The sequence below is a fragment of the Eurytemora carolleeae genome, unplaced genomic scaffold (genome assembly GCF_000591075.1).
Source record: "Eurytemora carolleeae unplaced genomic scaffold, Eaff_2.0 scaffold610, whole genome shotgun sequence".
Lineage (NCBI taxonomy): Eukaryota > Metazoa > Arthropoda > Copepoda > Calanoida > Temoridae > Eurytemora > Eurytemora carolleeae.
Genome location: NW_019397003.1, coordinates 262,555 through 279,070, shown reverse-complemented (window position 1 = coordinate 279,070; position 16,516 = coordinate 262,555). Strand labels below are relative to the sequence as shown.

General features: G+C 34.0%; 2 protein-coding genes across 2 annotated transcripts in view; both read right to left on the bottom strand.

The window, feature by feature from the left end:
• Nucleotides 1-2: 2 nt before the first annotated feature.
• LOC111710977 (ATP-dependent RNA helicase A) lies at nt 3-9,778 on the bottom strand. The gene is made up of 8 exons (XM_023485189.1): nt 8,015-9,778; nt 7,384-7,943; nt 6,986-7,225; nt 5,965-6,124; nt 2,993-3,787; nt 2,046-2,934; nt 1,416-1,488; nt 3-1,156 (listed from the first exon to the last, which is right to left on the bottom strand). The coding sequence occupies exons 1-8, from the start codon at nt 8,055-8,057 to the stop codon at nt 146-148; spliced, it is 3,771 nt and encodes a 1,256-aa protein (XP_023340957.1). The 5' UTR covers nt 8,058-9,778; the 3' UTR covers nt 3-145.
• A 2,854-nt stretch (nt 9,779-12,632) lies between these two features.
• The window catches only part of LOC111710974 (uncharacterized protein CG5902), a gene marked incomplete in the record, with an annotated part of 6,059 nt that continues 2,175 nt past the window's right edge, over nt 12,633-16,516 (bottom strand). The window contains 4 exon segments of the mRNA XM_023485182.1: nt 12,633-12,741; nt 13,101-13,178; nt 14,833-14,933; nt 15,669-15,768. Coding sequence (XP_023340950.1) covers nt 12,697-12,741; nt 13,101-13,178; nt 14,833-14,933; nt 15,669-15,768 — 324 coding nt within the window.

The following is a 16,516-nucleotide window of genomic DNA, read 5'->3' as shown; positions in this document are numbered from 1 at the left end:
CAAATGTGATACAAATTTATTTCAAGAAAATCTTCGACTGATCTAAATAAATTTTCATTAACAAATGCAACATTTCATAAGAAAAAGGAGTTTACATCGGAATTGTACAAGAATTTTAAAATGAAAGATTACATACATATGTATTTTAAAACCCTCCTCTGCCTCTGAACCCGAATCCACCACCTCCTCCGCGTCCTCTAAATCCTCCATCCCCTCCAAATCCACCGCCACCTCTTCCTCCGAAACCGCCTCCTCTACCACCAAACCCTCCTCCGCCCCTTCCTCCAAAACCACCGCCTCCCCCACCATATCCTCCTCTACCAACTCCATAGCCTCCTCTGAATCCACCTCCGGATCCGTAACCCCGGCCTCCGAACATGGCGTTGAATCCAGGACCTCGTTTGGCAGAAGGACCGTCGTCGTCTCTACCCTCGAAAGACCTCGGAGGCCTCTTTGTTTGGAAACCTCCGAACCCTACCTGGTCCATCTCATGCCGACCAGCATTCAGTTTACAGAGTTGTTTTATAACCTGGATAGTTTTATCCTCCTGATAGCTTGGTTCGGATATAGTATCCGGCTCCGCCGCACACCGAATTACCAACGCCTCAAGACTAGGTCTCAGGGCGGTAATTGCGGCTGCAGCCCTGGCGTCCATGTTCAGTGTAATCCAGTTGTCTAATCTAACCATACCTTGGGGAAGGAGTTCAATCTTCCTGGAGGCGAATAGGACAAGATGAAGAGGGGTAACCATCGTCATTCCTTTACAGGATATAGCTCGGGTTCTTATTTTCTCATTAAACACAAAGAATGGGATGGGGAATTGAACCACTTCTCTGGAGCAGTTTACACTGGATTTATGAATCAGAGCTGCTCTAGCCTCCGTGGTGAGAACCTTCCTCTTCTCCTTGTGCATACACACGTTGGGATACACACCCATCGCGAGCAGAGCGATCACCATATCGAGTTTAGGATCAGGACCGTTGAAGTTGTAATCCTGCGGGATAAAACATTCCTCCGGGAATCCACAGCTGACCAGCAGGGTCTTCAGCTGGTTCTTTGCCTCCCAGGTCACTCGCATAGTCGGCATATTTAATCCTTTATGATCACAGAAGTTAACTTCTGAACCTTCTCCTCCCTGCCTAGCATTCTCCCAACACTAAACATAAGATCGTTAGTTATCATTCTCAGATTTTGTTTACAATATATTCAATTATAATCAAAGTATGCAACAATATAAACCCTACAATGATTTTTTTATTGTGTGCTAAGCCAAATTAAGCAAATGCAACATTAATTAAGATATTAACAACAAATACTTCAAATATTCACAAATATGACTTTCTGTTTCAAATACCTCCATAGGATGTATTTATTAAAAATTTTCTATTTAACAATAAAAAAAAAATATTATATACCTGGAAAGCGTTGAGCATGGCAACATGATCAGAACAACGATTTCCAGCGAAGTTTCGCTGTTGATAACTTAACCTAAAAATATGCATGTTTAAAAATTGTACATTTATGTCCTGTCCGTCCTCTGCCAATCCATCTTTGTCCTTTCCATGTAGATTCAAATATATTTGAATACTAAGTTTTTTGAACGCCTCTTTTCTAGTAAAATGCTGCTTTTAAATGTTTGCTTTTCAAACCACCATTTTTCTTCTTAATCGTAATTACAAAAACCTAAACATTTTGCGAATTTTTCAATTTACATTGATGGATTCCCCCCCAAAAAATTTAAATCCAGATTTTTTTTTAATTTCCACCATCAACCTTTCTTCAAGGGTCATGTGAGGTAAGATACCATATGGGCCAGATCGATCTAACCGTTTCGAAGTAGATTGAAGACAAACAAGACAATAATCAAATCAAATCAAATCAAATCAAATCAAATCAAATCAAATCAAATCAAATCAAATCAAATCAAATCAAATCAAATCAAATCAAATCAAATCAAATCGAACCCAACCCAACCAAACCCAACCAAACCCAACCCCTTTAAGGGATGCCCTATAACCACACCCCGATCGAAAATGATTTTTTACCTTCCCCTGGTCATGTCTGTCATGAATATCTCGGAACCTGTTGCTGACGCCGCTGCCATCGTAGTCAGAGCATCCCCTGCATAGAATAGAGCTCCAAGTACCATCATCTTACCCAGACGAGGATCTATAGGCAACCGGGCCAGGATCCTACCCAGCGGAGTTAATTCGTCTTGATTATCCAGAGCTCTCATCTCACGGAGTAAAACCTCGGCTTCAATGACGGCGTCAATGGGAGGAGGTTCCATACATTTAGACAGGAACTGTCCTACGGAACCAAGCTTGAGAAGCTTAATGGAGAGCGCGAGTTCATGAAGAGGAGTTCTAAACATTTCCGGAGTCATATGTTCGTCCAGTTTATCGTAGCGAGCCCGAGATATCAGATGGAATGCGAAACCTGGTCGAACACGACCAGCTCGTCCACGCCGCTGCTTCAGATTTGTCTTACTCGCCCAGACGGTGGCGTAGTTCGTCATATTGTTGTGCGACGTGAACAGTTTCATCTTCTGCTTACAACTATCAATCACGTAAACGACATCATCGATAGTAATAGATGTTTCTGCGATGTTGGTTGAGAGAATCACCTTGGTTACTCCCTGCGGTGTATGATCGAAGGCTGCTCTCTGATCCTCCCTAGGGAGCTGGGAGTGGAGCGGTATGATTCTATATTTCGCGGATCCGAATAGAGGATGCATCTGGAGATGTTTCATTAAACCGAATATCTGGCTCCAACCAGGCAGGAAAACAAGAACTGCTCCAGGTATCTGGAGAGAAGAGATGTACTCCAAGAGTGAATCAATTAGCTCAAACGGAACCTCACGCTCACCCATACTTGCCATTGCAGACTTAGTTTGCGGACTGTAGTCGTCGGAACAAATCTTGTTCAAATCTCCTGAAAAACAAACGTTTATAAAACTTTTCTAAAATGGATAATTTTTTGTTTGTTTTACCTTCATCATCATCCACCCCTTCTTCATCTTCGTCATTATCATTCTTGTTTCTATTCTTCCTGTTCTGTGGTCTAGAGGAGAGAGGAGGAACAAAGTTAGACATCTGAATACAGTCCTCAAGGAAATATTCCTGGACTGGGAATGCTCTGCCCGGCACTTCAACCACAGGACAACCGTTGAAATAGTTTGAAAACAGGGTTGTATCAATAGTAGCGGACATAAGAATAACTCTAAGGTCGGGGTATGTGTGAACCATGTCTCGGATCACAACAAGAAGAAAGTCAGAGTTAACATCGCGCTCGTGAATCTCATCAACAATAACGTGGGATACACCCCGGAGCCCTGCCTCCAGTTTACGGAGGAGTACTCCGACAGTACAGAACAGCACAGCTCCGTAAGGTCTAGGCAGGATGGATTCAAACCTAACAGTGTATCCTATAGATAATCCAAGCTCTTCAGTTCTCTCACTCGCAACCCTATCCGCTACAGATACTGCTGATATCCTCCTAGGCTGGGTACAGATAATATTACAGTATGCTCCTTGACCACTGGAGACATAATCATCAAGGATAAACTGACAAACTTGTGTTGTCTTACCACACCCAGTGTTTCCTCGGATCAAGACGACGGAGCTCTCCTGGATGGTTGAGAGGATCTCGTTCTTCATGTTGAAGATTGGCAGCTCGGATCTTTTCTTCTGAAGTTCCTGAAGGTTGGTGTCGGTTTTCTGCCGCTCCGACCAGTCCTGGTTCAAGTCGTCACTGATTGCGTCCATGGTTGCAGTAGCGAGGGGACCTTTAACAATCATGAATGAAGTTGAGTTTCCAATAAATGAAAATAATTCTGAAAGTTTTAGTCCTCTGTATACATCCCCCCCCTTCCATTCCTAGCCCTCTTCCAACTGACAAAATGCACTGAAATTTTTCAAATATTTGTTGCACTTTACATTGGATAAGTTTTGACAAGTTGGAAATAGTTTCAAGTCAAGAAAATAAAAAAATAGCAAAAATTAAAAGTGAGAAAGTGCACAGTAAATAAATTTGCCACTTCAGATCATAACTTTAGATGGCAATATATAAATATATATATATATATATATATATATATTACAAAAGACGTTGTACTTAGCCTGTGCCTAATTTCTAATTTTTATTTTCCTTGACTGCAGAGTGTTAAATACAAATACCACACCTGAGATGGAATTCAAAGAATTTGAGCCGCCGCCGCCGCTCAAATTCTTTAAATTCGGCCACAGGAGTCAAATAAGGATTTAATTTTTTTTTTGATTGAGAGCCAAAATATCCACTAGAGAATTTCTAAAATCAATGAATGTTTGATGTAATTAAAAACTTAATATACATATTACATATTCTATTCATTTTCGAAAAAATATTATTTTTATTTTTGGAAAGGACATAGGAACAAGCATCGGGACTGTGCGTAGAAATGTACTAAAACCGGTATTAAAGTCTTCGCAATAAAGAATTTCTTTTAAATATAAAACAAATATAATATTGAGGAAATATGTTCAGAAAAAATTCTAAACTTCCTCTATATTCATATTCAAAAGTTCAACGAACTTATATACTTCCTTGGATTTCTAATGTAAGGATTTATTGATTGTATGTTGCAAGGAGGACTGCTTATTTAAAAAGGCATTCTTATTATTAAAATAAAAATAATAAGTGAGAACTAGAGGATTTTTTGATGATTGCAATCTATGTATGTTTGTTAAATGTTTGTCAAGGTTTACATCCATTTTTAGAGTTAAAATATTATTCTTTCATAAAATTGTGTTGATTTTAAAAATATAAAGTTTCTATAATGCCCATTTCTTACGAAACCTGCCGATTAAGTACAATTACAGTCTAGGAAAGTAAAAAGTGGAACAAAATATCCGGATCCGGAAAAGGATCACCTCTTTTCGTGCATGCATAAATAATAAAAAGATCCCAATTTTCTCTTTCTTAATTAAACAAGAATTTGAGGGGCATTTCTAAAGAGTTTAAACAAACCTAGAAAGAACTTTGCTTTGAACAATATGATTTATATTTCATTTTTATTTCATTTGATCATTTTACTTTGTTTAAATGTCCTTTTCTATTTATCGCTCTTTACCAAATAACAAGTTAAAAAATTAAAAATGTATCTTTTTTATTATCAACCACATATACGCTTTCTGATATGTAAATAATTTACATCTATGCCAAACCCTATGATTTTGTTTTACTGTTACGTTTTGTTGTATCGCTTAGAACCAATTAAGATTTATATAAAAATAAATTATTTTTAGAGCAATCAAAAAATAAAATTGACATTTAAAAAATAAATCAAATAAAGCTAGGGTATCGACGATTCGATATATTTCATGCCAACTTTGCCCAGTCAATCAATCAGTACATTCAACAGCTCGCGTTTTCATCAAAAATATTTGATCTAAATCTGGTAAAAAATTAAACTTTTTAAGATTTCAGACTTGTACTCAAAGAACTAGTTGTAACAAAAAAAATACGAGGCCTAGAAAGAGAAATTTTAACCTTAAAATAACTGAAATTTAGAGCGTATCAATGAAACCTTGAATGTAAAAATAAAACGAAATTTGTTCCCTCAGTATCAAATATCCCTACTTCAAAGTTTTTTTTTGTGGGACACCATGAACTTTTGGAATATTTTCTCGAATGAACACTCCTGGAACGTATTCTCGAAAAATGAAAGAATAAATTTATAATTTCCATTGAAACAACAATCAACATAATATAATTAGGAATGGAGATAATAATTTAAACTTCATTTTGAAAAAGACTTTTTAAATTGTCGTGCAAAAATTTGCTTTTGGTAAGTCAAAATTGAAAAAAATAATGTTTTTCCGGGATAAAAATCCTATAAATCCGTACAATTTGAGACATTATCCGTACATTCCGTACAATCCGTAAATTTTGGCCACCGTGTACCCTAATTCTGAAAGTCCTAACCTTCGTCAATGTTAGCTCCGGTCCAGGGGTTCCAGTTAGGGTTGGGAGGAGACCAGGAGACAATCCCTGCATCCAGGACTGTGGTTGGGGGCAACATGTGATCAAGAGAGATGTCAGGGATCAGAGACAAGGATTCCTCGCTTGCTTCATGCCCTTCAACCTAGATCAATTCATCAATTCATTAATCAATCATCAATTTGAAATTTCACTTGATCATTTATCAATTTTTAATTATTTATTATTTAATCAGTTCCTAAAAATCTAAAATTAATGCAATGCAATTTAATCGGTTGATTTGTTTATTTGAAAATATTTTTGTTTCTCAAATATTCAATCCATTCACTAATTTACTGTTAATTCGAAAACAATCTTATACCCTTTATTGATTTTAATATATTTTTGATCTATCTTCAACTATTTAAATATTTTCTTTAGGATTATTTTCGTTTATAATAATGCATGTTTATCAATTTTCATTAATTTTTCTCAATTTCTAACAACTTCAATCTATTCTGAAAATAATTTTGTATATTTAAATATATATTAATTATTTAATATATCCATCTGATCAATCTTAATTTCTTTGTTTATTTTTCATGACAAGGTTATCTATTAATCAATTCATCGACCGATTACTTTTTAGTTTAATGATAATTATCTTTACAAATCTGTCCATTTTATTTCTAAACTTATATTTTTTTAGATTCAAATCTTTGTATTCATTTGTCCGCTAAATAAACTACTCTTTCCTAAAACTTTTAATTGTTTTATTTCGTCAATATTACTCAAAGTCATTACATTTTTTCATGTTTAACAGCTATTAACTAATACATAAAAATCCATTAACAGTAGTTAGGGAATCTTTTTTGGGGTTATTACATAGATTTTCTTTCAAACCTAAAAAAAACTTTTTTTACATGCCAAAACAAGATTTGTGATAATTAACTGAAAAATATGATTTCTAGTATTGAATGTTGATTATTTGCTCCTTAATTCAATCAGCAATTCATATATTTATTACCTGGACTGGAGCCATATCTAAAGATTTCAAAACCTCTTCAACTTGATTTACAAGCTCCGGGCTTATCTTAACATCGTAGGGTTTGAGCTCCTCCACGTCCTTGTTCCTTTTCAAGGACCCGGAGAAAGCTTCTATAACCCCGAGATGGAACATCTGCCTGATCAAGGAGAGAGCACAGGATTTGCTGGCGGACTGCTTGTTGCTCCCCGCCTCCCTCCCTGTTAGGTTTCTAGAGAGTTCCTGAACAATTAGAAAACTATAGAATAATTCTCTAGGGCAGTAAACTTCAGAATATCCAAAGTAAAAGTTTTAAACTGCATTAACAAATTAAAAAGTATAGAACAAACAACTATTAATAACTAAAACGGTGTATAATTCAATATCCCCTCCCCTCCAACCTTGACGAAGAAAGAGCACTCAGCCACGAAACTGCCGCCCTGCATGCTGTACTTGTAGTCCGTCTTAATGTTCCTCAGCTGAAAGAACTGGTGCAACATACTCTTAGCGTTCTCCATCGTCCAGTTTCCGTGGATTCCCGCGTTAACATCAACATCCTCTGCCTCTTCCATCTTCTTCTTGTCCATCCCTTCCAGGAAATCCTTCCTGAAGTCCCCCTGCCCTGGTTCCCTGTCTCTCCGCTGGTATGCAGAACCCAGAGTGTGCGGATCAAACCCTTCATTAAAGACCGGAGCTGAGCGTGTCAAACCAAGACCTATTCCGGGCGGAGCTTGAGAAATCCCGGAGTCGGCTGGAACCTCATGATTCTGCATCAAACCCTGTCGAACCAGAAACTGAACAAAGTCCTTGGCACTGTTACTCTGTGCATCAGCTTTACTTGTCGAGTTTCCGGCGGCAACATAGTCAAATCCTGGCACACGGAGCTCACAGAGAAACCGTTGTCTGTTCTTATTCCCAGCAGGACGGACCTCGTACACAGGTTGAACTTTCTTGTTGGTTCCTTTAAACAAAACAAAATTGCCTCAAAATTCACATTTCAAGAATTTAGATTTTGTCACATTTAAAACTTACCTAACCAACTGTAGAGGAATGCTTTAATGTTCTCCTCTGACATATTAGCAAAATCTATCCTATCCCTAGGTTTCTGGTTAAATCTCTATAAATGGTTAGAACATGATTAGTTAGAAGCCGGATACAGATGAAGCCTGATAGTTCCGGGACTAGACTCATTTCCGTTATCTGAAATATCCAAAACTTAACCTAGGATTTTAGAGGAAATTCCTTGTTTTTTATATGAGAAATTTCCAAAGTAAATGAATTCCAAGCCGCTTTGATGTATAATTGCAGTTCCAGGATTGCAAATGCAAATGAAAATGCAACTTTTAGGATCGTCCCGCTACCAAATATTGAGAAGGTTTTTTTTATTCTGATCAGGGTTGTGTGGTCAAAATTTCAATCGGGTTTGGTATCGTCAAAAAACCTTTTCTCAATAATTGGTATCTTGCAATCTCGTACTTCTGATCAAAAACCATGTAGTTACTTTAACGGCTTGAAACAAAAAGACAAATCTTGCAAAGTTCTCAAATAAATGTTTGATGTTTTGGATATTTCTGTGCAAAGAATCAGTCCGGCTTTCAGGGACTTAATTGATTTTTTTACTATTAAGTCCTGGATTTTTGGGATTTAAAGCGACTGTAAGCGTAATTTCAAATGACAATCCATACAAAGATAGCATATGCCCGATTTACAACGGTACCCTTGCACGCTTTGCCTAATCAAATATGAATTATATATCAACATTTTTGCTTCTTTTAACTGTTTATTTTCATTTGCGGTTTCTCTGCGAAAGTTACTTTTCTTACATTTCTTATTAATAAGAAGCAATGTAGATATTAACAGAAGTTAACACTTTTAGACATATTCCACATTTGTTTTATCAGATTAAGGTTTCAAGGGTACCGTTGTAAATCGGACATTGTTTGGAGGGTCACTTGAAATAACGCTTACAGTTTTTTTATTCTAATATTTCATTTTTTGAGTCTAGTCCAAGATTTCAGGAACTTGTGTAATGTGTAATGATGTTTCGTTTTAAAGTCTCGTCCCGGATTTCATCAACTTTTCTCAATTTTATTTTCCCAGTCAAGTTTAGTATTTATCGAATTGAGATAATTTTTTTTCATCCTATGGACAGATTTAGGGATTCGGATTAATTCCGGATTAGTTTAGATCCGTAAAGACCTTACGGAACGTTTCCTGAAGCTTGATGAACCATCTTTCGGAAATTTATGAACCTCCTTTAACCGTTTTATAAAATAAATCTACTTCCTCGGCCCTAGATGCCACACAAAGCTTTGTTGTGTCAAGTTGAAAAAAGTTAACGGGATGATATTCCATATGGAATTCATCCGGAATAATGGTCCGTTAAACTTTTTTCCGCCCGTCACACCTAGCGCATTGTAGCATTGGAGGTAGAAATTTATTCTTATTTCTAACCGAATAGACGTCCTAAATTTACAAAATTAGGATCCAAATAAATCTAGAAGAAATAGGAAACCCTAGATAAAATACAAACATAGGATGAAAAGTTTCTGTTAAATAATTTACATTCCAACCCGTGATTAGGCCTGTACTTGACTATCACTGAGCTATCAGCACGGATTGGAACTGAACTGCCAATGGGAAAAACGTCAAGATGAAATAAGGATCATGACTTTACGTTTTTTTAAGCGATACATTTATTTCAAATCAGGGAAATCTCAAAATTTTCTTTTTTAAACCTGCCTGATTTGATATAAAGTTTATTTGTCGCATATTGCTGATTGTATTTGCACTTGTGTTCCTATACATGAAAATTGATTATTTTTTATATAGTANAAGACAGGTTACGTGGCCGGGCGTAGCGGCCACATATTCAATTATATCCATGTATTATACTCATTATACCCATGTACAAAATTGATAGGAGGGGAGGGGGGAGAGGTCCAAAAAATAGTTCTTAAGGAAATTACACACCAGACATTTTAAATAATGAATTTCAAACAGAAAACTCCAAAATCCCTTCGGAAACGAACAATGTTATAAAGAGCCACAAAGCCGAAAGTTATTGATGTTTAGTCCGGTCCGGTCCGCCATTAACCGGATGATGGGGGTGTCTTTCTGTAGATAATTTTTTAATCTTTTACTGAAGTTTAGCTAAGTATCGAAGCTTCCAACTTACAAATTGACATTATATTAAATCCAACTCTTGCAATTCAGTCGTCATGTTGTTCCTGAATCCTGATTGTTTTCTTAAGAATCAGCGCTGTCAGTAAATTCTCGATTTTTTGATAAATAGAAGTTCTACTTTGACAGTCTTATGATGTATAGCAGATATTAAATACGAAATTGTGAAAGATACCGACAAAATGTATGTATTAATGATGATTTAGATGGATACAGATGAAGGAATGATGATGGTGTAAATTTGTGTAGAAGTATGGGATTGGATTGAAAATAATTGATATATCTATGAACATGGATTTAAGAAATTTGTGGAACTAGAAGTCTAGTTAGTTGTATGGTGGGTTCTCATTTGAACTACTCCCGTTTGAGCTATTGTTCGTTTAAACTATTGTTCATTTGAACTACTGACATGACGTCATATCCTGTAGTTCAAATCAACACATTTCTTGCTCATTTGAACTACTTTTCACCGTAATTCAGTTTTTAAATTTTTTAATAATTCTCATGTTAGATCGAGACAATTAATTAGATAACAATTACACAGAAATGTTTCAAATAAACATATAAATAGTTTAAATTAACATAAAAATAGTGTAAATCAACATAAAAATAGTTCAAATGAAAAAAAAAATTGAAATGAACTTAAAATATAATGTAATGAAAAAAAAAGTTCAAATGAAATAGTTCAAACGAAATAGTTCAAATGAAAAAAACAAAGAGTTCAAATGAAATAGTTCAAATGACCAAAAAAATAGTTCAAATGAGAAAAAAATATTTCAAATGAAAATGACAAAAAATAATTAAAATGAACAAAAAAATGTTAAAACAATTTTACACAGAAATGTTTTAAATGAACATAAATATAATTTAAATTAACAAAAAGATAGTTCAAATGAACAAGTAATGTGCATGCAAAATTCTAGTCAACTTAACATTTTGGGTCCGTCCTATAGTAAGCGATTTTTGGACCGGTTTTTTTAAAAGTTAAAGAGTACATCTTAATATAACACGCTGATTGGTTAAATTTCTAACTTCTTTCTTGGATATCGAATGCGTTTAAAATAATATTGGACTTAGTAAAACCAGGAGTTTAAGCATTAATCTCGATATCCACCATTCTAAAGTTTCAGCTCAGGTTACTCACAAAGGATGAGACTTCAGAGACGATTGTACGGAATTTTTTTCAGTACATTTCCTAGAATTCAGGGTTCCCGTTGGCTAAAGCTGGCTTAATTCTGTGCTTAATCATTTAGTAAACCATCTAAATATTCAATTGAGTGCAGAAAACAAAAATCAAGCTTCAATTTGTCATATTTTTATAGTTTTGGGTCGTGTTCACAGTCTTATGAGTCTCATCCTTTGTGGGTAACCCTGTATATTCGGGGGCTGTGCCTCCCTGGTATAGTGTACATTATGACCCATCTCCAAACTGGCCACTGGAATCAAGGAAATGGTTAAAAATTTAATTACCAAAATTCACAATTAATTACGGCAATTTTAGAGCTTTTTTCACGTATGGACAACCCAATACTCATGTGAACAAACACCTGAATTTAAATTTTTTGAAATTCCCAATTGTTGGAGGGGAAAAAACATTGAAAATACTTGATTTATTTCTATTTTGAATAAGACATCAAACATATTTTGGACAATGAATAGTATATCAAAAACAATTGCTTGGCTTTACATAGAAAAATGAGATAGTAGTGGTGCAGTCAATGAAACTCAGGCGTTACATATATATATAGTTTATATATATAGTTTATGAATTGAGTTGTATCGTTGAGCCACTTCTATCTCAGAATACATAATGTTTATAATTTACGAGATTTTACTAGTTGAAGATGAAAATTGGAATTTTTATACCTTTTTAAAAAGGTATAATCGAACACCACAAATATGATGATGTACACAAATTTTCACGATATACAATATGAAAGATCTAAAGCGCAATTCACTAAATAACTAAAAAGCTCAAATAAACCTAAAAACATTAAAAAAGTTGGAAGGTGTTTTTAATTAGATAATTAAAAAATTTAAATGAGAAAAAATGGAATCGAATAATGTTCAGATATCTACAGATTATAAACAGGATACAGGGCAGTAGAATCTAAACAAATAAAATATAAATTAAAATTTATAATTCCTAAATTTATGACTGGAGCATTTCAACAAAAAACTAACGTTTCTGTCCGAAGTTTTTAAAAAAATGTCTAAAATAAATTTTTTATCCTGGAAATCCGCCAATGAACACAAGAAAATTTAGGAAATTTTCTAGTTCTATGTTGTACGAAGAAAAGTGGTAAGATAAAGCGCAACAATTTTAGGACCTTATAAACTCTGCAAACAATATTTAAATATTGAAGGAAATGATTTTGATTTTGAAACAGCGGATATTTCCAATCAGTATTTAAAAACACAAAACAACTGAAAAACCAAAATAAACTTTTTCTGTACTGTACTGTACTGTACTGTACTGTACTGTACTGTACTGTACTGTACTGTACAATGATATTTACCTGACAAGGTTGTCAGTGTTCTCCTTGGGATCGGGTTCGGCAGTGGTGAACATATTCCTGAATTCAATCAATCTTATATTATTCTGAGATTTATTAAATAATCATAATCAAAGTCTTCTTCCCTGGGGGAGGGTGGGGGGAAAGAAAAAAGAATCTAATAATAGTTTAAGTCAACAAAGCACAATGTAGATTGTAGGTGTTACTCGTATTACCGATGAGAATTTGGTAACACCATGCGAGGAGAACATTTTATTTGAACTGGGGCCCCGATTTAATAAATGAATGAAGTAGTTGAACTATACAGACTTAGTTAAACCACTGTTCTTGCGCATCGGTTCAAGGTGAAGAGGAGTGGTTCAACTAGGTCTAAGTAGTCAAACTTCAACTTCGTTTAGTTTGGTCCCTACTGAACTAACCTGATGGGAAACTGATATGATCTCACTCTGATATCTGACTAGACGGATTTGGTTTCTATAATCAGGAGTTATTTGCGCCTAAATTGAGATTAAAATAAAGTTTTAAAAAGGTTGATAATCTTAGGTCTGATTTAATAATTAGTAAGAAGTGGTTGAACTAGGTATTGCTAGTTTTATTACTTCTCTAAAGACTGACGAGGAACTAAGGAGAGAAAAGATTACTATGCAATCACATATTATTAGCCTGCAATCACCCTTTCCAAACAGGACTGTTCTCCTAAAAATCTAGATTAGAAGAAAGGGTCATCCTGGGAAAACCTAGTACGGGACATTAAATCTGCAGAAAACACTTTCAATATTTATCTTAACTTCCAGCTGACAAGTAAACGTTCCAATCTTCTCTGCGAGTGTCGGATTTTGGAGAAGATTGACAAATTCTAATCTGATAAGAACGGGCATATCAAACTGATCAAGAAAGATTCTAATAATATGGTTAGGATTACATATGTATCTTAAAACTCTTCAGGATTTATGAATATATTCAACAAGTTTTATTTATAATTCTTCATTTATAATTAACTATTTTATTATAATCCTACATTTATAATAAACCATTTTATTATAATCCTACATTTATAATTAACCATTTTATTATAATCCTACATTAATAATTAACCATTTTATTATAATCCTACATTTATAATTAACCATTTTAAATAATCCTACATTTATAATTAACCATTTTATTATAATCCTACATTAATAATTAACCATTTTATTATAATCCTACATTTATAATTAACCATTTTATTATAATCCTTCATTTATAATTAACCATTTTACTATAATTTTTTTACTTGTTTAAAACTTTTAAGGAGCCTAAAGATTTTTTTTTTCAATGAAATAGAGTTCCAGGTCCTTGGGAGAAAAACCGTAGAAAAACGTTTTAGATATTTATTGTTAACTAATTTTAATTAATAACTTTTGTTCTATTAAGTTCTGCTAACGTTATGAACATTCCATTAAAAGATAATGGGTGTTTTCCATTCATATATTTAAACATAAAAATAGCAGAATTAAATTTGATCATGTTTTTTTATTTTTAGAATTTCAAGTTTCAGAAAGAGTGGATCTGTGTGTGCAGCATAACCCTTATCTGCTAGAACTCGCAGAGCTTTTTTCTGCAAAGTAGATATTTTACCTAATTTACTATTTACTGACGGACCCCAAGATAAAATATCATACTCTAGTTGACTTTTAATAAGACTATCATATATTAATTTTCTAATTCTCAAAGGAAGGATATTTTTTAATTTCTTAGTGCAAATATTGCTCTGGAAATTTTAGTACATTTGTGGTCTAGTTGAAATTCCATTTTAGAAACTCATCAAATCTAACTCCTACAAATTTAAAATACTAAAATAACAGTCAATTGTGAAGAAAATATATAATTTCATTTAATTAGATTTAATCTGTTTTCTACAGAGGGAAAATAAAAAATATATATTTATATAAACTGGGGTTGGAGTCTTCCAATTCTAAGCAGTTATGGATTATTTAAAAAAAACCTGAAAATTAATAATTTGAATCGAATGGTTTAAAATGCTTTCCATTTCAAAATGAAAGGTTGTTTTACAATAACTAGAACGAGCTTTTTTGGATTTAAGGTATATCCAACCCACCCCTTTGAGGATCTCAGCATAAATTATGCAATAATAATATTCTTACTGACCTTATATCCTCCTTTCCTAAGCAGACTATCTATAGTCTCTATCTTATCCCAGCCCTGCTCATGGGCTACTTCAGGCAGGTAGGTCGCACTACGCTTAGAACCTGATCAAATATTTTTATTTAAACAAGAAAAAGTTATGAGATTATAGATTTTATAATTTCTTACTTATCTAAATATCGAATTATATTGATTACTAGCTGAAGGGATCGGCGTTGCCAGTGGAATTAAATAAAAAATAAGATATTTTTCGATTTTGAAAAAATATTTTATTTTTGAGAAATACCAATTTTAGAATTTGTTTAGCCTATGTTACCCCCAGGGTACCCAAGGGTTCCCTCAAAAAATTTTAGCCCATTCGGTCCAGCCGTTTGGCCGGCTATTGGGATCATATATACGAAAGTCTTGTTTTATTTTATAGAAGATGAATCCTTAACATAAAAAAATATTTTCTTTCTAATTTCAGAAGTTATCTATTGAATTGTTTTAAAAGACTAGCTAAAAAATATAAACATTGAAAGACAAGTTTTTATCCTCATTGATATTTCTTAGTTTTAACAAAACTGACAAAGAAACAACTCTTATTCCATTAAAAAAGACAGGGAAATATATTTTAATAAAAAATAAATGATTTTTGAAAACAGGGGGGAAAATGAAAAATTTTACATCCAAAAACATATTTTTTTTTCATCCTTTTTCATATTTTTTTTATTTAGTTTCCCCTCTCATACCTAACTTCTGTGGAAAACAATGATTTTCAAAAAAGAGTGCAAAACGCTTTTTCAAGAAAATATACACCCCTGTAATAAGAACAACTCTTGAAAACAAATTAGACGAACCTTTCTCGTTGATGAACTCTATCCGAATACCGTGAACTCCGATCTCCCAGTCCAAATAATTCTGACCGGGTTCAAACCGGCAGAGTATGGAAACAGAGACCTGCGTGATACAAAATAAAAAAAACTCAAAATTTTCAACATTTTAAACATAATTTTCGACTAAAATATCTTGAAACAATAATGTTGATCACTTACAGATGCGGTGTACGTAATTTTGTATGACCCGCTTCTTTAACAGTCGCTTGTCGGATGCACAGCGTGTTAAATTCTCTGATTTCTTTCATTGTTTCTGCAGGGAAAATCAGCAGGTCACTTTTACCGAGTATCCAAAGTTAAAAGCAATCAATTTTCAGTCAAAATATTCATCCTTGATCAGACAGCATCTTGTAAATCAGACACGGAAATGCCATTCTTTAAATGGAACGTCACAATTAAAAGTTGGTCTATATGCATGCAGCTACTCAGCTTGTTGCTTAATTTAGTAAAAATAAAACAGATGCAGTGGTCTGCTTATCCTTTCCTCATTAAAGGAACTTAAGACGTCCAGTGACATGTCATAGTTGGATTTACAATAGAACCTTTAAATCTTGTGTTTAATCGAGAATGTATGAGATATCTTTATATTCTTCCTGTAGGTGGGGGAATATATCTCTTGATACTGGAGAAAATATTAATAATGTTTATATTCTACCTGTAGGTGGGGGAATATATCTCTTGATACTGGGGAATATATTAATAATGTTTATATTCTACCTGTAGGTGGGGGAATATATCTCTTGATACTGGGGAAAATATTAATAATGTTTATATTCTACCTGTAGGTGGGGGAATATATCTCTTGATACTGG